The 24,783-nt window shown below is 44.7% G+C and overlaps 1 protein-coding gene across 4 annotated transcripts in view; it reads left to right on the forward strand.

The window, feature by feature from the left end:
• The window catches only part of LOC130414044 (stonustoxin subunit beta-like), a 51,133-nt gene that overhangs the window by 17,664 nt on the left and 8,686 nt on the right, over positions 1-24,783 (forward strand). For 3 of the 4 annotated variants that reach the window (XM_056739670.1, XM_056739667.1, XM_056739668.1), the window contains 8 exons: positions 11,907-11,974; positions 12,057-12,176; positions 13,260-13,355; positions 13,535-13,666; positions 14,036-14,167; positions 20,577-20,611; positions 20,801-20,835; positions 21,843-21,897. In XM_056739670.1, the coding sequence (XP_056595648.1) occupies positions 11,907-11,974; positions 12,057-12,176; positions 13,260-13,355; positions 13,535-13,666; positions 14,036-14,167; positions 20,577-20,611; positions 20,801-20,835; positions 21,843-21,871 (647 nt within the window). In that variant the 3' untranslated portion in view covers positions 21,872-21,897. The remainder of the gene's footprint in view (positions 1-11,906; positions 11,975-12,056; positions 12,177-13,259; positions 13,356-13,534; positions 13,667-14,035; positions 14,168-20,576; positions 20,612-20,800; positions 20,836-21,842; positions 21,898-24,783) is intronic. The other variant, XM_056739669.1, reaches the window with a different exon arrangement.

Genomic DNA, 24,783 nt, shown 5'->3' on the forward strand with positions numbered 1-24,783 from the left:
GCTTGTTTGGTGATGGATGGAATGCCTACTCTTAACCAGTGTCTGGGTAAGAAGGGAGGCTGGTGAGGTACCAGTTTCTTAGTGATGTGTTCGGGTAAGAAGAAAAGGTAAATAGCACACTGACCCAACCTGTTAGAGGGTGGAAAGGTGCTTTCGCAGGCATACGCCCCCCCGGATGCCAGTCCTACATGTCGCCACGCAGGACGTGGGCTGACACCGGGTTTACGCGAAGGTTGTTAACCCTTGCGAAGGTGTTTGGGCATAGCCCAACCCGCAGCTCTACAGATGTCTGCTAGAGAGGCGCTTCTGCCAGTGTCCAGGAGGTGGCTAAACTCCGTGTGGAGTGAGCCCTCACTGCCAATGGGCATGGGAGATTCTGAGATCGGGATGCCGTCGTAACGGCGTCCACGACCCAGTGCGCCAGCCTCTGTTTGGAGACAGCCTTCCCCTTCTGCTGTCCTCCAACAGACACGGAGCTGGTCAGAGCTTCAGAGCTCTGCGTGCGGTCCAGTACGTACTGGACACAACACTAATCGGGTTGGGTCTTCCTCCCCTATGGGGAGCGCCTGCAAGTTCACCACTTGGCCCCGGAGGGAGTAATGGGAACTTCTTGGGCACGCATCCGGGCCTGGGTCTCAAGATAACGTGAGAGTTTCCAGGGCCGAGTTTAAGGCAATCCAGGGACACGGAGGATGCTCGGTGGTCCCCTACCCTCTTGAAGGAAGTGAGCGCCGTCAGGAGGGCCGTCTTACTCTATGAGGAAGATCGGAACCTCCGAGGGGCTCTTTGGGGGGCCCTGAGGCTCCCCAGGACCACTTAGGGTCCCAAGAGGGTATGGAGCGGAGATGAGGCGGATTCCGCCCTCTCGCTGCTTAGGAACCTGGTGACCAGGTCGTGTTGCCCTAGAAACTTTCCACCGACTGAGTCGTGATGAGTGGCAATAGCGACTACATACACTTTCAGTGTGGAAGGGAGATGTTAGTCTCCAGTCTCGTTAGGAGGGGAACACAATCCTGATCAAGCACCTCAGTGGGTCTTTCTCGTTGAGAGAGACACCAGGACGAGAAGAGGCACCGTCTAGAGGCGTGTAACCGCCTAGTAGATGGGGCCCTAGCCTGGGTGATGGTCTCAGCCGTATAGGGGGAGTAGCCATCTTAGGATCTTCTCGTCCCGTCTAGAGACCAGACATGGGTGTTCCAGAGGTCTGATCTGGGATGCCAGAACGTGTCCTTCCCCTGGGAGAGCAGGTCCTCTGTCAGGGGAATGGTTCAGGGGGAGTCGCTGTCCAGAGCATCGGCTCTGAGGCCAAGTGCGGTTAGACCGGTGTGGTGTAACCAATAACACTTGGTGCTCCTGCTCCCTGACCTTGCACAGAGTCTGTACAAGAAGGCTCCTGGGGGGGGGGAGGTGTGCTTCCGCCCATCCCGCGGCCAGCTGTGCGCAAGGATATCCGTGCCGAGGGCAGGGACTATCAAGCGGGCAAATGGTGGTGTTACGGGAGGTGAACAGGTTTTACCTGGGCCTACCCGAACAGCCTCCAAATGAGCTGGACTGCACAGGGGTGGAGTCGCCACTCTCCACGAGGCATGAACTGGCGAGAAAGCACGTCGGCTGTCTAGTTCAGTTTGCCCGGGGTGTGTGGCCTGCAGGGAACGAGTCACCTGTTGACTCCACCGGAGGAGGCGTCGAGCAAGTTGTGTTTAGCTGCTGTGTGCGAACGCCACCCTGACGATCTGTATTCGCTACAGCTATAGTGCTGTCCTCGGAACAGCACGTGCATGTCTCGCACGAGAGGCCGTAGCCTGCTCAGTGCAAGTAGCATAGCCCACAACTCTTGGCAATTGATATGCCAGCGCAGGCGGGGGTTCGTCCAACACCCCACCTGCGTGCCCGTTGCACACTACACCGCACCCCTGCAGGGAGACTTCAGTCGTCACCACGACCTGCCTCATAACCTGCTCAAAGGGACCTGAGTCCGTCGAAAAAGTCATAAAGACTAGGGGTTATGGTGCGTCGGCAGCAGGGCGGCATCACCATGCGCCTGCTGCCGGTGTGCCACGCTCTCCTCGGAACTCGACTCTGAAACCAGTGTTGGAGCGGTGTCATGTGCATCAACTCGAGGGGTATTAACCCGCGAGGACGCCATGTGTCCCAGGAGCCTCTGAATTGTTTCAGGGGGACCGCTGTCTGCCTAAAATGTTCATTTCAGACAGTTCAACACTGGTTGGGCACAACTGCGGACAGGTGTGCCGACATGGTGACAGAGCTGAGTTCCATACCGAGAAAGAGGATGCTCTGCACTGGGGAGAGCTTGCCCCTCTCTTGGTTGACCTGGAGTCCCAATCGACCTAGGTGCCGGAGCACCAGGTCCCTTTGTGTACATAACAGATCTCGCGAGTGTGCCAAGATAGGCCAGTCGCTGAGATAGTTTAGTACCCGCTCGCCTTCCTCCTCTCAGGGAGAAAGGGCGGTCAGGGACAGACCGAAAGGGAGGACTCTGTACTGATATGCCCGCCTCTCGCACGCGAACCGTGGGAACGGCCGGTGTCGAGGAGGATCGAGACATGAAAGTAAGCGTCCTTCAGGTCGATTGCCACGAACCAATCCTGACACCTCATAGATGTCAGGACGCGCCTCTGTGTGAGCACCCTGAATGGCAGCTTGTGAAGGTGCTCTGTTCAGGGTACGCAGCCTTTGGGGGCAACCCGCCGTCTTTCTTGGGAACGATGAAGTGCGGGTGGTGACCCACTGAACATCTTGGTTTTGAGGGACGAACTCGATGCCTGTTTTGCCAGAAGGGTGGTGACCTCTACCCGAAGTACGGAGGCGTCCCTGCCTCTGACAGAGGGAGAGATGATGCCCCGAAACTTGGGTGAGTCTCTGGCGAACTGGATCGAGTAACCAAGACGGACCGCCCTCATTAGCCAGCGAGACAGTGTGGGCAGCTCTCGAGCTCCCAGGGACTGTGACAGGGTGACCAAGGGGACGGTCTGCTTCATCATTCCCACGGGGGGTGGTTCGTCGGCTGGCGGAGCTAACCATGTCGCGGGGAGTCCCCGGAGGGAAGGTTTTTGCTCCGCCTGCTTACCTGCCTGGCGGGACAACGGCACGCACTGTCGGTTTGAGAGTGGTGACGGCTGTCATATGTGTACGACCTCACGCCTCGCCAGGGTGTGAGGTCGGTTCGCCGAGCACAGTCCAGTGGAGTGTGCGATCGGCTGCAAGTAAACCCGGGGAGAACAGAAAACGCAGTGAGTAAGTGGGCGCCAAGCCCTAACAAGGGCCCGGCTTTGGTGACGAGGCAGGAGTCGTCCCGTACCGACCGATCAGAGCCGTGGCTGTGAAGGTTCGGGCCCGATGTTGTTCTCCCTGGGGTCTTCCCGTCAGTGTCCCTTCTCGCGAGGAGGTTGCTGACGGGGTGGAGGTTTCCCCCTCGACCTCTGCTTCCGGGGTGCCGCCTGTGGGGGCACAGGAACCGGAGCCGATGTCGAAAGGGTCCTGGGTTGCAGGGAAGCAGACGTCACGTGAGATCTCGGAGGCCTGTAGGCGGCCGAGTCGCGGCGTGAAAAAAATGTGGTTAATTGCCACTGTCTGCTTCGCCGTCAAAAAACTGCTGAGCGCAGTCCTCGACGGTGTTACCAACAACCCACCCTGCGAGATGAGTGCATCAAGAAAGCGGACTTCCTTGCTGTCACTCTTCTGCACAAGGTATAGCCGGGGGTGTCTCTCCTGGACCACTACCGTGGACATCGTCCGACCCAGGGCCCGTGCCGCCGCCTTAGTCGCCCGTAGAGCGCTGTCAGCGGTGGCACGGAGATCCTGCATTATACCCGGGTCGGCCTTACCCTCGTGGAGCCCTCTCAACGCCCTGGCCTGGCGGACCTGCAGGATGGCCAAGGCATAGAGAGAGGAGGCAGCCTGGCCCGCAACATCGCAAGCTTTCGACACCAGTGATGCCGAAGTCTTACGTGCTTTGGACGGTAGGAGTGGTCGATCCCCCCCCAGGTGGTAGCCGTCCGCGGCACAGGTGCACCGCAGGCGGACGTTCCACCCGGGGGATCTCGACGCAGTCCTTGGCTGCCTCACCATCGAGGGAAGTAAGGGAGCCGGAGCTGGTTTCACTGGAACGGTCCGTGAGTGGAGCGTTCCAAGTTTTACACAGCTCCTCATGCACCTCCGGGAAAAACATGGCACCCGGGGTGGGCGTGGTTTGCACCGCGCACCGACCTCGGGAACCACGTATTAGCATAACCCCGGGTTAGCACGGATGACATCACTTCTGCTTCCTCCTGAACTCGACCGCTGGGGGTGGAGTTTGGATTCGGCAGAGTCGGATGCCAGTCTCCCTCCGATGCTGCGAGCGACATCTCATCTACGTCACACATCGTTTCCGAGTGTGTGCGTGAGGATCCGGACGGTATGCCACCGCCGGTTGGGGAACGTTCAGAAGAGCGAATCGGGGTGCGATCGGCCCGTGAGCACTTGGCTGGCGGGTTTACGTTCGCAGAGTTCCCCGTATCACTAACGCTGCTAACGTGGGTGGTCATCGGGGCCGTAGCCACAGATGTCACAGCCCGGGTAGCAGACGAAATGGTGGCTGGTTCCCGTAGGAAGACAGCCACCCGTGACCGCAACTTCTGAATGACAATCTGCCCGCAGTGCAGGCAGATGTGTCAACGAACGCTGCTTCAGTGTGCTGGACGCCCAGACACCTAATGCAGCGATCGTGTCCATCCCCCTCCTCGATGAGGGTGCCGCACCCAAGAGAACAGCGGGACATGCCGCGCTGGAGAATGCTCAGTCAGTCCTGAAAAGGACTTTTAGAAAAAATCTCTAACACCTCCGGAACCGCCGAGACGCCCAGGGGAAGGTCGCTGCAGGAAGGGACGATCCGCTGTAACACGTCGTAGCACCAGCGTGTAGTTGTAGAGGATTGAATCCTGAGTTGTACTCATGAGCGATGGCTCTGAAGAACAAAAGGTAAGTGAATGCTGCACGCCGGCCTCCTTTTATACCGGATTTCCGGGGGCGGAGCCCGGCATGCAAATTGCATTCGCCAAATTTCATTGGCCTTTTCTATAGTAGTCAGAGTTGATTGGTTCTCAAGGGCGAACCCCATCTGTCGTTCTCGACACAACGTCGAGAGACCGACAGAAAGGGAACTAAAGATATGCAGAACCGTTTAATTTTTTTTTAAATCTACTATAATGGTCATAATACATAGCATACAGGAGACAATTGATTTGCAATAGCAACTGCAATTTAGTGTTTTTATGAATTGAAAATTAATAATACACACAGTTGGATCAGATGTACAGTAAAACAATAATATATAATCTACTGTTATATAGTTATACACAAATATACAGAAGACTTGAGTGTTTATTGTGAATTTATAGGCATAAAACAGCCTCCCCCTTCTCATTAAACATAGATTATGATTCATTCACGGAGTAATTAGTTACCAGCAAACACATTTTAAAAGTTAGAAAGAATTGTCGGAGTCTTGGAGGTGGTGAAGTTGATATTCAGCGACGTAGTCTTTTTATAGCATTGTGATATTTCAGTTATTCTTTTTTAATAAATCTGCAAAATGTCAACAATTATGTGTTTTTATTTTAATATAGGGTGCTGTGTGTACATTAATGAGGGGAAAAAAAAAACTTAAATGATTTTAGCAAATGGCTGCAATATAACAACGAGTGAAAAATTTAAGGGGGTTTTAATACATTCTGTACCTATGTAAAATGTATAGGATAGATAAAAGCGTCTGCCAAATGCATAAATGTAAAAGTAAAAAATGCTCTGTAATAGGGCTGGAACAAACAATTATTTTGATAGTCGACTAATCTAACAATTATTAGACCGATTAAACGACTAATCAGCTATCCTTTCAATGACTAATCAGTACATTTTTAATGATTATTCAGCTTTTGCAACTATTTAAAACATTGAGTTATAGATAATTTACGTAATGAATCAAATCAATTCTGCTTTTGAAATTTGTTTTAATGAACTTAAACCAACTGGTTACTCTCTTTAAGTTTGCTGATTCTATCCAACTCGAATCACACAAATACTCTCTCTCTACAAACTTTTAAATACAAATAAAACTAAATAAATCAGGTACATTAAAGGCCTTTTTTTAATGTAAACAAATCTCTTGACAGAAGCATTAAGCAGCATTTCTATGACAACAGTTCAGTTTAACTCATTCCCCGTCAGCCTTTTAAAAAAAAGTTGCCAGCCTACGCCAGGTTTTTTCAAACATTTTAACCAAACTTTAATGGCTCACACTACATTTTCTATAAAGAATATATGGACAAACAATATTTCCAATGAAAGAACAGAGTCTCTGCTTTTAAACAAAGGAAACTGTATTTTTCCCAAAGGTGTGTAACAGCGGCACCTGCTGTACAACAGTATAAACACTGATTGCCGTTATAACTCATTTGGCGGGGTACAGTTTTTTTTCTAAATGACGAGATAAATCATCAATCATGTCGGTGAAACAGTTATTGAAAAAGAGCAAGAAACAGAAGAAAATATTTTAAATATAAAGTCAAGATATGAGACTCCTATGACTTAACGTCCCTCTATTATAATCATCTTCCTCTCATGTAATACCTAATAGTGTTATAATAATCAAAACAGGCTTGACTTTCAAGCTCGATCAAAGCTTTTCACTTTGCAAAACAAATAATATCATAACTGTAATTATATGATTATTGTTGTTATTATCATTACTATTACTGTTGCAAAAAGATTTACCGCTAAATTAGTTAGTTAGGTCTAGATAGAGAACACTCGCCTCTCTTCTGCTCATTCTCTGGGATGTTTCCTTTATAAATGCTCCAGCATGCAGGTTGTGCTGCCGTGAAAGACTTTGTCGCGTGAATGACGACAAATTCAAGGACCGTGACGTCGCCTGGCATGGCGCAGCCGGGGCTTCACCCTGGAGCCAGGCCCGGGGTTGGGGCTCGTATGCGAGCGCCTGGTGGTCGGGCCTTCCCCCATGGGGTCCGGCCGGGCTCAGCCCGAAGGAGCGACGTGGGGCCACCCTCCCGTGGACCCACCACCTACAGGAGGGACCGTAAGGTGCCGGTGCAATGTGGATCGGGTGGTAGTCGAAGGCAGGGGCATCGACAACCCGATCCCTTGATGCGGAACCTAGCTCTAGGGAAATGGAACGTCACCTCTCTGACGGGGAAGGAGCCGGAGATTGTGCGTGAGGTTCAGAGCACCTCTAAGGTCGATCACCTCTACGCACAGCTTTGGCTCTGGAACCACACTCCTCGAGGGAGGACGGACTCTTCACCACTCTGGAGTTGCCCAGTGTGAGAGGTGGCGGGCTGGTGTGGGTTTGCTTATAGCCCCCCAGCTCAGCCGCCATGTGATGGAGTTTACCACGGTGAACGAGAGGGTCGCTTCCCTGCGCCTCCGGGTCAGGGATAGGTCTCTCGCTGTCATTTGCGCCTATGGGCCAAATGGCAGTGTAGAGTACCCGGCCTTCTTGGAGACTCTGGGAGGGGTGCTGGAAAGCGCCCCGACTGGGGACTCCGTTGTTCTGCTGGGGGACTTCAACGCCCCCGTGGGCAGCGACAGTGACACCTGGAGGGGCGTGATTGGGAGGAACGGGACCCCTGATCTGAACCCGAGTGGTGTTCTGTTATTGGACTTCTGTGCTAGTTACAGTTTGGCCATAACGAACACCATGTTCAAGCATAAGGCTGTCCATCAGTGCACATGGCACCAGGACACCCTTGGCCGGAGGTCGATGATCGACTTTGTGGTTGTTTCATCGGACCTACGGCCGTATGTCTTGGACACTCGGGTAAAGAGAGGGGCAGAGCTGTCAACCGATCACCACCTGGTGGTGAGTTGGATCCAATGGCGGGGGAGGAAGCTGGACAGACTCTGCAGACCCAAACGTACTGTGAGGGTCTGTTGGGAACGTTTGGCCGAAACGCCTGTCAGAGAGATCTTATACTTCCACCTCCGGCAGAGCTTCAACCAGATCCCGAGGTAGTCTGGAGATATTGAGTCCGAGTGCACCATGTTCTCCACCTCCATTGTCAACGCAGCCACTCGGAGCTGTGGCAGTAAGGTCTCCGGTGCCTGTCGAGGCGGCAATCCCCGAACCCGGTGGTGGATACCGGAAGTGAGGGATGCCGTCAAGCTGAAGGAGTCCTATCGGGCCTGGCTGGCTTGTGGGACTCCCGAGGCAGCTGACAGGTACCAACAGGCCAAGCGGACTGCAGCCCCGGTGGTTGGGGAGGCAAAACCTCAGGCCTGGGAGGAGTTCGGTGAGGCCATGGAGAAAGACTTTCGGTCGTCCTTGAACAGATTCTGCCAGCCAGTCTGGCGCCTCAGGAGGGGGAAGCAGTGCCCTACCAACGCTGTTTACAGTGGAGTGGGGCAGCTGTTGATCTAAACCGGGGATATCATCGGGCGGTGGAAGGAATACTTTGAGGATCTCCTCAATCCCGCCGTCACGTCTTCCATTGAGGAAGTAGAGGCCAAGGGCTCGGAGAAAGCGCTCGCCCATCACCCGGGCTGAAGTCACCGAGGTAGTCAAGAAACTCCTCTGTGGCCGCCCTGAGTACTTCAAGTCTCTGGATATTGTGGGGCTGTCTTGGCTGACACGCCTCTGCAGCATCGCATGGCGGTAGGGGACAGTGCCCTTGGACTGGCAGACCGGGGTGGTGGTCCCTCTTTTTAAGAAGGGGGACCGGAGGGTGTGCTCCAACTACCGGGGATCACACTTCTCAGCCTCCCCGGGAAAGTCTATGCCAGGGTACTGGAGAGGAGAATCCGGCCAATGGTAGAACCTGGGATTCAGGAGGAACATTGTGGTATCCGTCCCGGTCGTGGAACACTGGACCAGCTCTATACCCTCTCCAGGGTGCTGGAGGGTTCAAGGGAGTTTACCCAACCAAACCACATGTGTTTTGTGGCATTCGACTGTGTCCCTCGCGACATCTTGTGGAGGGTGCTCCGGGAGTATGGGATTCGGGACCCTTTACTAAGGGCCATCCGGTCCCTGTACGACCGGAGCAGGAGCTTGGTTCACATTGCCGGCAGTAAGTCAGACTTGTTCCCGGTGCATGTTGGACTCCGGCAGGGCTGCCCTTTGTCGCCGGTTCTGTTCATAATTTTTATGGACAGAATTTCTAGGCGCAGCCAGGGGCCAGGGGCCAGAGGGAGTCTGGTTTGGGGACCACACGATTTCATCTCTGCTCTTTGCGGATGATGTCATCCTGCTGGCCCCATCAGACCATGACCTTCAGCATGCACTGGGACCGAGCCACCTCACCTTTGCAGCCGAGTGTGAAGCGGCTGAGATGAGAATCAGCACCTCCAAAACTGAGCCCATGGTTCTCAGTCGGAAAAGGGTGGCTTGCTCACTTCAGGTAGGTGGAGAGTTCCTGCCTCAAATGAAGGAGTTCAAGTATCTGGTGGTCTTGTTCACGAGTGAGGGAAGGATGGAACGGGAGATTGACAGACGGATCGGTTCAGCTTCTGCAGTAATGCAGTCGCTGTACCGGTCTGTCGTGATGAAGAAGGAGCTGAGCCGCAAGGTGAAGCTCTCCATTTACCGGTCAATCTACGTTCCTACTCTCACCTATGGTCATGAGCTGTGGGTCATGACCGAAAGGACAAGATCCCGGATACAGGCGGCCGAAATGAGCTTTCTCCGCAGGGTGGCCGGGTGATCCCTTAGAGATAGGGTGAGAAGCTCGGTCACTCGGGAGAAGCTCAGAGTAGATCCGCTGCTCCTCCACATCGAGAGGGGCCAGCTGAGGTGGCTCGGGCATCTTTTCCGGATGCCCCCTGGACGCCTTCCCGGGAAGGTGTTCCGGGCATGTCCCACCGGGAGAAAAGACCTAGGACACGCTAGAGGGACTATGTCTCCCGGCTGGCCTGGGAACGCCTCGGTGTCCCCCCGGAAGAGCTGGAGGAAGTGTCTAGGGAGAGGGAAGCCTGGGCTTCCCTGCTTAGACTGCTGCCCCCCCGACCCAGCCCCGGATAAGCAGAAGAAAATGGATGGATGGATGGATGGATGGAATTTGGTAAAGCTTTCCCAAACTTTACTTGTTCGCATTCGTCTGTACTCCGCCATAATTCCCGCTGTGTGTCCTTCTACTGAGATAGCATTCGGGAATTCTGCATTACACTCTAGCGCTACAGTGCCGTAGCAGTCAAATTGTGATATTGCAGTCCCTTAAATTAAGTCACATAATCAAACAACTACTCGACAACAAGAATATTTGTCGACAATGTCGACTAATCGTTTCAGCCCTACTCTGTAAATTTGTAAAGACTATCTTGATAGACAAAAGTATTTTGGTCGAGGGAACCAGCACGGCGCTTACTTCTGGGTTAGCCTACAAAAATACGTCTCTCCATTCTCAAGTCGAATTTGGTGTCCTGAATTTTGAAACCTGAATTATATTACCTGAAAGTGTTAATTTGAATAATGAAGACCTTAATTTCACATTCCACATTTTTAGAACGGTGAATTCATAGAAAAATATTTTCAAATATTTCAAATTAAGGACAATAAAATTCAAGGTGATACATTTGGTAGCATTTTTAATTCAAGTGCTGGTGATATAAATCTGATGCCATACAAAGCAACATTCAACATGTTTTAAGGCAAGTGAACCAAGCAAACGCTCAGCATAATGGTTCCCTCTTAAAACCATCAATAAACCAAAAATCTTTATATACCAATAAATTAGAGTGCTAAACATTAGGAACACTCATTTCTCTTATTGTGCTTAATAAAGCATCAAATAACACATCAATTCCACATTTTTACCTCTTTGTCTGTGTCATACAAAGCATGCTTAGAAATCCTCTGCCCAATCATGTCTTTGTAACAGTAAATCTAACTTTTAAGTAAATTAAATAGTATATCAAAAAGGCACAGATCTCAAAGCCTTGTGAAGGTTACATAAAATTAGGGGCAGACTGGCCATCTGGCATATCGAGATTTTTCCCGCCGGGCCAAAAGCTCATGGGGTGAAACGCTAACAAATTGGCCGAAACGCTAAAATCCAGATAAAAAGATGGACAGATTACACACGCAAGTCAGACGCGTAGGCACGGGACTCAAACGTAGACAAGCAAACCTCTGCCACACATTTCTCAGATGCCTCCCTCAGCATAAATTGGATTGGATTGGATTGGATTCAATTTATTGTCATTACACATATAACAAGTACAGTGTAACGAAATGGATTTAAGAAGAAGAATACAGCAAACATGAGGGAAGTGGAGAGAAAAACAGATACACATAATACACCATAGACAAGACTTGCAACAGGGTAAGATAATCCAGCTCCGGCAAGCAGCCATCCAGTCCTGCAGCCATTACGGCGCTTAACACAACCCAGGCTGGCGGGTCAAAGCAACGGAGGTTTGGAGTCGGTCAGAGTCTGTGTGTGTGTATGTATGAGTGATAAGGTCCAAAAGTCTGTGTCTGTGTGTATGATGGGGGAGGGAGTGCAAGAGCGTCTCGCCACATTGCCCATCAGGGTTGTTTCTCCAGTATCAGCCTCGGCCAAGGCCAATCCTGGTTTAGGGGGGGGCCGAAAAGATAAGATTGCAGTTGTTTTGTCTTGAGGCGAGTAAACCGCATTCCAATTCCACGGCTACTCTCTTTGTCCATTCTGGTCTTCAACATCATCAATTTTCTTTTCCACAGCCGTGAGCCTTTTCAAGATGTAATCCATATTGCGGTTAATAGTCTCAGTCTCAGTGCTGACCGCTCTTCCCACGGCCTCCGTCAAAACGGGAAGCTTTGTGAGGCAAACGGTGTTGCTGTTGGGACCCCTGCTATATGCTGTCGATATTTTCCAGTTCACTGCAAATTAAAGTCTTTGGCTTTTCTCTTTCAGTTCGTGAGCAGCATGATGCAGCAGAATTCCTGCAGATGATATTGCACAAAACTCCTGAGCCATCAAAGGTAAGTTTTGAATTTCTGTTTTATTTCAGAGTGTCAAAATATTTTATTTCTTGATTTAAGCAATATTTTCCAAAACTCCTAGGTTTTTATGGGTATCGTGGAAACTACTACAACATGCTTTATGTGCAATAATGCAAATAGGGCAAGAACAGAGTTTCTGTCTATACCCTTGTCAACTGATGACAAAGGGAAGAATGATGTGGTGAGTGTAAAATGTTGACTTCAAAATAGCCTGAAACTATTGTAACTATAACCACATGAGTATAAACCTGTTAATGTTAAGACATTGGGCCCTATTTTAACGATCTGAAACGCAAGTGTCAAAGCGCGAAGCGCAAGTAACTTTGTGGGCGGGTCTCGGCGCTGTTGCTATTTTCCCGGCGGGATAAATGGCTCTTGCGCCCGGCGCAAATCTAAAATGGGTTGGTCTGAAGTAGCTTCATTATTCATAGGTGTGGTTTGGGCGTAACGTGAAATTAACCAATCAGAGCGTCATCCAACATGCCCTTTAAAAGCAGGTGCGCAAGTTCCATTATGGATTGCTATTATTATGGCGTATTTACCAGGCGCACGCCAGTAGAGGTTCACAATCTTTTTTTTCAGTCTTTCAGTTTTTCAGTCGATTTTTTTTTTCTGGTTCTTGACGGACAAACCAATTTGTCTGATGTCCTTATATATATACATGTCTTGCCACTATTGGGCAAACAGGTCTGATCCTTAATTACTACAATCTGCCTGAATAATGTGTAAACTAGATTTATGCCTATTTTTTCACATCTTCGTGGCACACCACAATGATTTCCGTCATCTCATGTGTTCATTTTTTTAGTTTAACAATTTATGATTTGCAAAAATAACTGTTGCATCTGTGTAGATTACATGAGTAAAGTGTATGCGCGTTGTGCACGCTATACATTATGGTCAAGCATGTGCCCTTAAAATAGCATAATGAACAACGTGCAACACGCCACTGACTTTAGACTAGGTTTTTTCTGGTCAGTGGCGCAATTGTTTAATGGAAAAGCAAAATAGCACCAGGGATGGTTTGCGCTTGAACACTCCCAGGGAGTGCAAGTTCATTCACTAGTTTAGCGACGTGCTTCTGTGGATGTAAAAGCGCGCTTTGCGCGAGTGCAAAATAGGAATGACACATGCGTCGGTGTACAAAGTCAATTGCGCTGGGTGCAAGATAGGGCCCATTATGTGAAATTAAATTTAGTTAAATATATAACAATATAATATACTATTATAATAAACATGGAGACAATGTCATTACCTTTAACAGAACAGAGCTTTGTTAGAGTACCAGGAAGTCCATATGATGTGTGGAGATGATCAACTTTACTGTGTTGAATGTGACTCACTGAGGGACATGGAAACTGTAAGTGATTTCTATAAAGTTTAGAATGATAGATCTGATAATTCAGTCCAACACATTTATTGTTATATTTATCATGGTTAAATCGGCAGGTCAATTTGTGAAATCCATATCTATTTAGAAAATGACCAAACTTCTCAGTACTGTTTTTAGCCATTTTAAAATAGTAACTTTTTTCTCAGGCAAACATCATTATAGAATGGCCAGATATTTTGATTCTGCAGCTGAAAAGATTTGAGGTCGTTGACTCCGTCTGGTCAAGAGTTCCTTATCGAGAAAATGAATATAAAGATAATATTCCGTCTGATCTTGAGGTAAGAAATGGTCATTACATACATTATATATTATAAACATTATAACAACAAAGTTGTTGCCTGTTTTACTCAAACTGGTTTTATAAGCGCTGACTAACATAATTTGGAATCATATATTTGCATAATTGAAGTGAAACTGTTTTTAATAGGTAAAAAGACTTTGAGCATAAATGAGGTTTCTAAGTGATGAAGAATGTATAGCCGTTTTTAAAAGTAATATTTTGTTTGTTCTCCTAACTTTTTTAAACTGTAAAATGCAAACCACTACTAAATAGAATTAAACTAGAAGCAGATTTAACATTACCTGCAAGATAAGTCAGAATATTGCAGCTGTCTGCGGTGTTACACAGTGTGCTCTCTCCTGAACAGATTAATTCTCAGAAGTATGAGCTGTATGTCATCATCAACCACCGCGGCTCACACAGTGGCGGTCATTATGATGCATTAATTAAAGACGAGACTGAAAACTGGTATCATTGCGATGATAAAAGAGTTGTAAAGGTATGTTTTTTTATTTGTTTGATATGTATATTTGTGTGCAGATATAATAAGCTGAATAAAACACATACTTACAGCAGTGGAAAATATTCTAATTAAAAGACCATTTTTTATTTATTTATTTTAAATAAGCATTTCTTTATGTATTGTGGCCATTTCAGTCCAGTGTCTGTTGAAGTTCAACAAAATCAACCCTCAGAAGTGACAAAAAGTCTGACAATACGACAAGATTATGATTAAACTATGATAAAAATCCAGGTTATCACATTAAAATAAATATTTTTTTGCCGTATTTGAGGTCTAAAAAAATACAGAGCGTCTTTTTAAATTTGTATACAAGTTTATTATCATTCTGCTAAATAGAACATAAAGTGGAACTAAATGTCATGCCTCACGGAACCACAGTGCTAAATAAATACAAACATACAACAGTAGGTTTGTTTGTGTATAGGTTTATTCTTGTTTTACTCCACTAAGTTACTGAGAGAGTGACTATAAATATACTACAGTCTATATGCAGATGCTACAAATAAATATTGTACATTTGCAAGGAGAACATTGTAAACATTGTAAGTCAGGCAGCTAGCTGGGGAACAGTGTAAGAGGATTTGAAGTGCAAGCATGTAAACATAGTACATATTATTGAGTCTTTTGTGAGATTAGGCAAGGCAAGGCAAGTTTATTTATATAGCACATTTCATACACAAGTGCAATTCAAAGTGCTTTACATAAAATGATTGACAGAAATAAATAAAATGTATCTTTAAAGTGCAAATGATTTAAGATCACAAAAACTTTAGATTTTTAAGAAACAGTAAAACAGCAATAAAATTGATTAAAAAATGTTTGAATGTCTGATATCTTCTGGAAGCAGATTCCAGCTACGGGTGGCATAATGGCTAAACGCTGATTCGCCCTGTTTTGAGTGAACCCTTGTTATCTCTAACTGACTTGATCCTGATGATCTGAGAAGTCTGTTTGGTTTATATTCAATGAGCATATCTGAGATGTATTTAGGTCCAAGACCATTAAGTGATTTATAGACAATTAATAAAACTTTGAAGTTGATTCTAAAAGTAACTGGTAACCAGTGTAAGGACCTGAGGATTGGAGTAATATGCTCAGATTTTTTGGTTCTGGTCAGAATCCTGGCAGCAGCGTTTTGTATGAGCTGCAGCTGTCTAATTGTCTTTTTGGGAAGACCTGTAAGGAGTCCATTACAGTAATCCACCCTACTGGTGATGAAGGCATGGACTAGTTTCTCTAAATCTTGGCTTGAGACAAAACATCTGATTCTGGCTATGTTTCTGAGATGGTAGTACGCTGATCTGCTTATTGCTTTGACATGACTGCTGAAACTAAAGTCAGACTCCAAAATGACCCCAAGATTTTTTACCTTACTCTGTGTCTTTAGACCTCTTAAGTCAAGGTATGTGTTTACCTTGTTAGTTTCATCCTTGTTACCAAAAACAATGACTTCAGTTTTGTTTTTATTTAACTGAAGTAAGTTTTGACACACCCACCTGTTAATTTCATCAATGCACTGGCAAAGAGAGTCAATAGGCCTGTAGTCATTGAGTGAGAGGGCTAGATAGATCTGAGTGTCATCTGCATAGCTGTGGTAGGCAATTTGGTACTTTTTGATTATTTGGCCAAGTGGGAGCATATACAAGTTGAAGAGGAGCGGAGCAAGAATTGAGCCCTGTGGAACACCGCAAGTCATGGGTGTCCAGTCAGATTTATGGTTGCCTATGTTCACATAGTAACCTCTCCCTTTAAGGTATGACCCAAACCATTTAAGTGCCAATCCAGAAACCCCTACCCAGTTTTCCAGCCTATGTAGGAGTATGGTGTGATCTACCGTGTCAAAAGCAGCACTGAGATCTAGTAAAACCAGAACTGATATTTTGCCTGAATCAGAATTCAATCGAATATCATTAATTATCTTTATGAGCACTGTCTCTGTGCTATGATGCTGACGGAAGCCAGACTGATGATTGTCCAGGTAGCCATTTAAGTTCAAGAATTTGGTCAGCTGATTGAAGACAACCTTTTCAATGATCTTGCCTATAAAAGGAAGATTTGATATTGGTCTGTAGTTAGACAGTAAGGTTATGTCTAGATTGCCCTTTTTTAGAAGAGGTTTGACAACTGCATTTTTTAGGGACTCTGGGAAAGTTCCTGAGAGCAGTGAGGTATTAACTATTTTTAGGAGATCTGCTTCCAGACAGTTAAACACTCTTTTGAAAAAGGATGTGGGAAGTGTGTCAAGGCTGCAAGTTGATTCCTTAAGATGCTGTACCGTTTCCTCCAAGGTTTTGAGATCAATTGTCTGAAATTCAGACAAAGTCACTAATTTCTGACGTACTGAAGTCAGACTGACCTGACTGGTGCATGGAGCTTTGGCGATATCCATTCTGATATTACTGATCTTTTGAAGGAAAAATGTTGCAAACTCATTGCATTTGTCATCAGACAGCATTTCCCTCGGAACTTGACTAGGGGGATTTGTTAGTCTCTCTACAGTAGCAAAAAGGGTGCGAGTGTTACTTGTTTTGGAGTTTATAATGTTAGAGAAAAAAGTTTGTCTAGCTTTGCCTAAGTCAACATTGAAGGCATGCAATTTATTTTAAAGACTGTCTTTATAGATGTTATAGTGAACTTCAAGTTTGGTTTTTCGCCACATACGCTCTGCTTTTCTGCATGTTCTTTTCATGCTTTGTACTTCTGGTGTGTTTCTCCAGGGTGCTTTACGCCTGCCAGTTATCGCCTTGACTTTTACTGGAGCAATGGCATCGATAGCATTTTTGACTTTTGCATTAAAGCTATCGAGGAGAACATCCATAGAGTCTGCAGATACACTTGGTGACAAAGACATAGCATTCATAAATAGCTCACTGGTGTTCTCATTTATGAATCTCTTTTTTTTTTATAGAGACGGGTCTGTCTTCAGTGGCAGGACTGATTGATATATCAAAGAAAATACAAAAATGATCAGAAAGTGCCACATCTCTAATAATAGTGGATGAAATGTTTAGACCTTTGCTAATGAGCAGATCCAGAGTGTGTCCACGATTGTGTGTGGGACGGTGTACATGGTGATCAGATCAAAGGTGTTTAAAACATTTAAAAGTCAATTTGCAGTGTTATTTTCTGTCTTGTCTACATGAATATTAAAATCTCCAGCAATAACAAAGCAGTCAAATTCTGAGGAAATAGCTGATAGCAGTTCTGAAAAATCATCAACAAAGACTGAGGAGTATTTGGGAGGTCAGTAAATATTTGTAAACAGAATGCGTGGTGCACCTTTTAAAGCAATACTCAAGTATTCAAAAGACAGGTAGTCACCAAGTAAAACTTGCTTGCAGTCATAGAGATCTTTAAATAGAGCAGCTATTCCTCCACCTCTCCTAACAGCTCTGCAAACATTTATAAAAGTAAAGTTTGGGGGGGCCGATTCATTGAGGATTGTAGCACTACAACTATCATCTAACCAAGTTTCATTTAGAAATATGAAGTCCAGTTTGTTACTGGTGATGAAGTCATTGACCAAAAAGGATTTGTTTTTTAGTGAACGGATGTTTAAAAGTGCTAATTGAATAGTAACTGTTTTAGGTTTTTTACCCCTGTCATTCTCAGAGTGACATCTAAAAGATATCAGATTAGATGGCTTTGCCATACGACTGGAAAGGGCCTTAGTTTTGCGTTCACTTATCAGGACAGATATAGGGAAAACTAAAGGAACACTGGGTTCCCACTTGTTCTGTAAATATTTGAGATTGTTGCTGTTATCATAGCAGGGACCCAATTCATATCAGTTACCAGTGCTCTTTGCATTCTTGTTTAGTCCATCTCCAGCAGATGGGGGTTTGTGTGATCCCTGTCGTTGTGGCAGAGGCCGGAGAGCTCTTTGAGGTTGACCCAGAGGCTTTGGTTGTTGTGGGGCCCGTCGCTTTTTAGTTGAAACCTGTGGACTCGCGACAATAGAGTGGGAGAGTTTTGTTCCAGCAAATACTAGTATCTCCATTTTCTCTGAGAAGCTCAAAAGAGATGATGTGGTAGAGAGGGAGAAAGTGTGTAGTGAGAGGGGCTGTGAGTCTGGTGTTTCTGAAGACTGAAGTATGTTGTTTTGGCTCTCCCGGTTGTTATCCACAGAAACGTCCTTGGGTGTCGAGTCCTCGTCATCATCCAACTGATGTGATGTCACTGGGCAGGGTATAGCCTGAGTGGTGTTATCCAAATGTCCATCCAACTGCTGAGGTGGGTCACTATGGCCAGGTGTATTTGTGCCATTTAGGAGTGGAGTGGTACACTCTACTGATGGTGAAGGAGGGAGAAGAGGATATTGTCCTTTAGCACTCTTGAACCAAGTTTGTTTGGGTGGAGGCCATCTGTTGTAAAAAGTTGTCTCTGACTCCAGAATATATTAAAGTTGTCAATGAAGTTCAGTCCTCTCCTGTTGCAGGTTTTTTGCAGCCATATGTTCAGACTGAGTAGCCGAGAGAACATATTTGTTCCCCGAGCTGGGAGAAGTCCACTGATGAATGACTGATCTTTCAGCTTTCCAAGCATTTCAAAGAGTTCATTAAAATCCCTTTTAAGGAGCTCTGACTGCTCTTTTCGAGTATCTTTTTCCCCACATGTATGACAATCCGATTTACAGACTTATGTTGTTTCAGGATGTTTGACAGTTCCTTGCTTACATCAGCAATCATTGCTTGAGGGAAATAGTATGTACGCATAGCCCTGCTACGAAGGTTTCTGATAATAGAGTCCCCCACTATCAGAGTATTTGGCTCGGCTGCTTTCTGAGCAGAGTGCCGTTGCCTGTTTGACACAGAGCGTCTGCCAACTGCAGTGTCCACTTTAGATTTTTGCCTGACCACATTTGGGGATTCTTCATCCATGTTCATTAGTGCCTCATATCTATTTTCAAGATGTACAGGGGGTGGCAGAGTACCAACATTGTCTAGTCGAGTCTTAGCCATGTCTGGGGTAGATGAAGCTAATGCGGCAATTTGTGAAACTCTTGACAGTCTGATGTTACGAGCATCTTTAGGTCTTGCACCCTTTTTTTGCCAACGGTTTGTGTCCTCAGCAACCTTTGTTTGCATCTGTACAGGTTTGTCTGAGCTAATTATAATCTGATGAGAAGTGCTGGGTTCACAGAACTCACCGGCTGTATGCTGAGGGGGTCCACGGCGAGTATCAGCTGTGTGTTCTTGCAGGGACGGCAATATTGTGAGTAGCTTTGTTTCGATAACTGCAATCTTTTGAAGAAGTTTGTGGCAGTGTGAGCAGCAGGTGTTTGTTGATCCAAAAGAAGGCATTTTCACACCAGTTTGAGAGTGGGCAGCGGAGTTTCCTGAAGAGTTTCAATTTTCGGCAGTAAGCTGGTAAACCACCTTCCTAAAATAAATCCTGGTTACTTGGCGTTCGAAAGTTTTGAAGTATTTCCCAGTCTTTGGTTTTAGTGCCTAATTGTTTAGTCTGAGCACTGTACTGAACTGCTGGTGTTTAAATAAGATAAAGCATAAAAGCAGAAACGCAAAGCAGGGAGCGCTAGTAAATGCGTCCGATCAGTAGCAAAGCCGGAAGTGATTACACACAGAACTGTGTGTGTGAGTGTGTGTGTGTGTGTGTGTGCGCTTGTGTGAAAAAGTGTATAGTGCACATAGGCGAGAGTGTGTTACTGGAGGTGGTTTTAAAGGCCCACACACCTGTGAGTGGCACGCACAGAACTGTACAAAACGGGGTTTGTATGTGGTTTCACAGGGGTGCAGGTTGAGTTGAGAGCTCTCATAGTTTGGGCAAAAACATGTTGAGCAATCTGGGAAAGTTCTGATACCATCTTATTGATGGTAGGAGCTGGAAGAGACTATGGGAGGGGTGGGGTTCTTCACAATACTGTTGGCTTTGTTGGAGCATCGTGAGGAAAATGTCTAGAATGGAGGGGAAGGGGGCACAGATGATCTTTTCAGTTGTGTTCACTGACCTCTGGAGGGTTTTGCAGTGTGCTGCACTACAGTTCACAACTTGTTCACACGGACTGGCTGAGGTCTTCGGATTAGAAAGTCCAGGATCCAATTATAGATGAAATTGTGAAGGTTATGTTTATTAGTGACCTGTTATTTTGACCTGTCTCTCCAATTTTCACTTTCTGCAAATAAATGTAAATAGAAACTAAAATTTTATTTTAAAAATAAATGTTGAAACATATTGACAAAATATTGTTGGATACTTCACAGAATGAAACACAAATCATTTTACCTGACACACCTAGAAAAAGTCCATTTTAAAATCAGAAAAACGGTCCATGAATTTAAAATTTTTCTGCGGCTGTATTAAAATATTAGGATGATTTTTTTTTCTGTCTGATGATTCATTTAACAAGCCATTACTTTTCATCTAGTGTTCTTCAAAAACCAACAAGCTGTTTGAGGACAGGTAGTGTTTTTACAATATATTTCACAAACCATTAGTGCATCCTCACAAATGTAAAGATTCATAAACAACCCTTACAAAGTTGTGGCCTTCACATAGAAAGGACAGTCTGTCTATTATGTATTTGGAGAATTTGTATAAATACATGCAAAGTACTTTTCAATGTTTTTATGGACACCTCTTTTTACACAGATGTATGTCAGCATATCTGCTGTTTTACAGAAGACGTAAGTATTTTTATTCTGTACTACATTCCAACTGAAATATACATTTCTTTGATCAAGTGTGCAAGTTACCAAGATAAAAATTCACAGTAAACTTTCAAAGTGTTAAATGGCATAATTGTAAATACAAATGTGACACTGGGCAACAAAACCAAATTTTTCTAAATTGAGATTTAGAAATCATCTGAATGCTCAATAAATAATCTTTCCATTGGTGTGTGGTTTGTTAGTATAGGAAGATATTCGATACATAGGATATAACAGCAAAAGATCAATTATAAAAATGTTCCTGAGAGCGCATGTGATGTGATGCTCCGTTGTGAAAACGCACACGCGGCTCAAAACTTTTTAAGTGGTTTATTTGGCTATATCTAGCAATACAGAGGGCAAAAGGTGGGAGGATCTTCTTATCTATTTTTCATAAATCAGCAAACATTTACAGACATATACCATTCACTACTTTTATTGAAGCCAAGTTCATGTTGTGATACACACCTATTTCAGGGCTGTCATTAAATGATAACTCACACAGACCTCAGTCTTGTACGTAAGGTTTAACTAAACCGTTTAGCAAAAAACCTGAGCAGATTTTAGAACTGCTTTCCTATTCTGAGCATTTAAGTCAAATTAATTGATTCTATAATCCTTAATATCCAAAACAAAAAATGCCTCTTGCACAAGACAGGGAATTCTGCATATTTTTTTACAAATCTATTTCTAAAAATAAGAAAATCAAATATAGCTGCAAGCAGCGATGACAGGCCCTACTACCACTACCTAATATCACTCTCAGAAAAAGAAAAAAAACAGAAGGCAAAGCAATTAAAGGGATAGTTCACTATTGTATGCGCACACAATCTACAGAAAGGAAAATGGTTACCACCGATGTTCTGGTCCTAATCAAATGGTCTTTTGTTTTCACTGAAAATGTATCATCCACACCCCAACAACTAGATTTTATTGTCATCTGATAATTCTGTTAAAAGTAAAAAAATGTGTTGTACCCACAGAGGGAATAATCCGAAACCAAACAAGATGAAGACGACACCTGAAGAGCAGAATATGGTAAAACATATCATTTATATACATACAAATATACATAAAAGTGACCCGTTACACTATTTACCCATTTTTTCTCTTAAGATGTGTTGTTGGTGATCTGGTGACAGATAGTTAGTGTTTACTACAGTAAACTGTAAAAACAAGCATCACAGTTATATATGGAGACAATGATACTGTATCGCTTATTGCTCGCGAAACTCTTTGTATGTCACTTTGGATAAAAGCATCTGCTAAATAAATACATATAAATCATGCAATTGTCGGACTAATTACCCAAGTGAAAAATAAATATACTTTAATGTATTTCAAATACATTTAGTTCATGCCAAGAATACTGCAAATCCATTTACAATGTATTTACGTAATAAAATTACCATGTGATTGTACTTTTGTGCAGAAGTAGTGCTAAGGTACAATTTAAGAGTGAGACACCCAGTTTCTTCCAAATAATTTCCCTTTCGCTCTCCTTAACCACAAAAGAATGCTCTTAATGTATACACATATATCTCCACATTGTATTCTTGTCTCCATGTTATTCTGCCTCACATATAACCTCAAGGGTATGTGTGCTTAGTTGTTTTCTCTTTATATTTACTTTCTTGTACAGTGAAGCCAAAATGGCAGGCATGGAAATAAAAGTAGAGGATATAGATGAGCTGAATAATAAAATAAATATGATTCTTTATGGTACAGCTTATGAAATTATAGGGGAAAATAAAAATATCAGGAAGAAAAAGGCTGTACCCTGGTGGACAGATGAATGTAGTGAACTAAATAGAAATAAAGCATTAAAAAAAGAGAAATTAACATACTCGTTTTATGACTTATTAGCATATAAAAGAGCACAGGCAGTTGTGAGAAGAGTAATTAGGGTAAATAAAAGAAATTACTGGAGGAATTTGGCGAGAGTACTGACATTACTGAATTGTGGAATATGATTAGAAAGATTCGAGGGATTCAAATTTACATTTACATTACATTTAGTCATTTAGCAGACGCTTTTATCCAAAGCGACTTGCAAAGAGTTTAGGGAGCTATAAGCGATATGTCGTACAGGAGCCATTGTGCAGTAGGTGCCAATACAAAGTTACTGGTTTCAACAAAGCTAGACCACTACCTGTTGAGAGAAATTGTTTTTTATTCTCATTTGTCTGTCAAATATTCACAGAAGAGATGGGTTTTGAGTAGTTTTTTTATATTGTTTGAGATGTAGTTTACCGGACCAGGTTAGGAAGAATATTCCCAGAGGAAGGGGTTGTGAACGAGAATGAGCGAGAAAACGATTTACTGCCCTTATGGGAAGGCAATACAAGACGCCGCTGGTTTGCTCAACGCAGGGATCTTGATGGGTGTAAAAGGAAGCCGGTGCAGATTTAATGAAAGTCCTGTAGGCAAGCATAAGTGACTTGAATCTGATACAGGCTTCAACCGGTAGCCAGTGGAGAGAGATGAAAGGGGTGTCACATGAGCCCTTTAAGGCTGTTGGTTGACGAGACGTGCTGCTGCGTTCTGAACCTGCTGGAGCGGTTTGATAGCCTTTGCAGAGGGACCAGCAAGGAGAGCATTGCAGTAGTCCAACCTTGAGATTACCAGCTCATTGAGATCGTTGAAGGTCGAATCTTTCTAATGTTGAATAAGGCATATCGGCATGACCGCCGATCATCTGTAATTTTGCAGCTGTTCATCAAATATGACTCATGGGCGTAAATCCCGGGGGGACGGAGGGGACATGTCCCCCTCTATCCGAGGGTTTACCTCGATCAATTAAACTTGCATTCGCTATTGTCGTAAATATATTTGTTTACCTAAACTAATTGTGTAATTAGAAGAAAATATTGTTGAGTTCCCCCTACCCTGCCACTCACAGTTGCAAGTATGCAACTCAGTTCATCAGTGTTTGTTGAACTCTAGCAAGAAGGTTATTTTATACACTTTAAATGAAGTGAATATCTTTAATGTAGTTGATGCCGATTCAGTAATAAATTAGTTGTTGTAAAAAATGCTAATAAATGATGTATTTTCCTTGAATCTGCTATGTTAGCAATTAAAACATTACTTAGCTAGTAAACGTTAGCTAGTAACATAGGACGTCACACACTACAACTAACACGCCGAAGCCGTTTCCCATGGATTGTTTTATTTTAGGCGACCTGGCATGATGTGAACATTAACCGCCACAATTAGCCACCGATCCTGCCATTCAGGTCCCGTGTCACACACAGCCACGCACATACCGGTTGCAATTTTGTCACGTTGGCACCATATCTAGCGTCCACAAAATGTGCACAGCTTTCATTCAGTGGGAGAAGGTGTCACGGGGAGACAAGGTTGAGAACCCAATTGCAGGCAGAGACGGTGGTGAAGGGTTTAACAGATATATTTATATAACAGAAAACAAAAACACTACAAAAACAGGCAAAACAAAACCCACAATGGGGAAAACAGGACAGGATAAATAATAACTTTAACGACTAACACTGACTAACTAAGACTACAAAACAAACACTGGAAACAAACACTAAACTGAAACTTACTATAAGGAAACAGGGAACAGGAACAACGGCTTAGCATAACAGGAACGAGTACAAGAACATCTACAGCATACATCAAAATGCAAACAGCAAACAGAAACAATGCACGAGCAACGAGACAAAGAAACATGAGGACTCTTTATAGGAAGGGTAATTAGCACAAACTAGGAAACAGGAGGGTAGGGAACAATGACGCGACTCGAGGAGAGTATGGAAGACCGCAAGGGTCAAAAACATCTCTCCCCACATGAAACATAGGATCCTGTATGATTCCACCTCTAGAACAAGAACATAACAGAAGGTTGTTTTCTCAGCATATTGTGTCACGAAACAATGAACCGAAACAGGACTAGGAAAA

The sequence above is a fragment of the Triplophysa dalaica genome, chromosome 24 (assembly GCF_015846415.1).
Source record: "Triplophysa dalaica isolate WHDGS20190420 chromosome 24, ASM1584641v1, whole genome shotgun sequence".
In the NCBI taxonomy this organism is placed as follows: domain Eukaryota; kingdom Metazoa; phylum Chordata; class Actinopteri; order Cypriniformes; family Nemacheilidae; genus Triplophysa; species Triplophysa dalaica.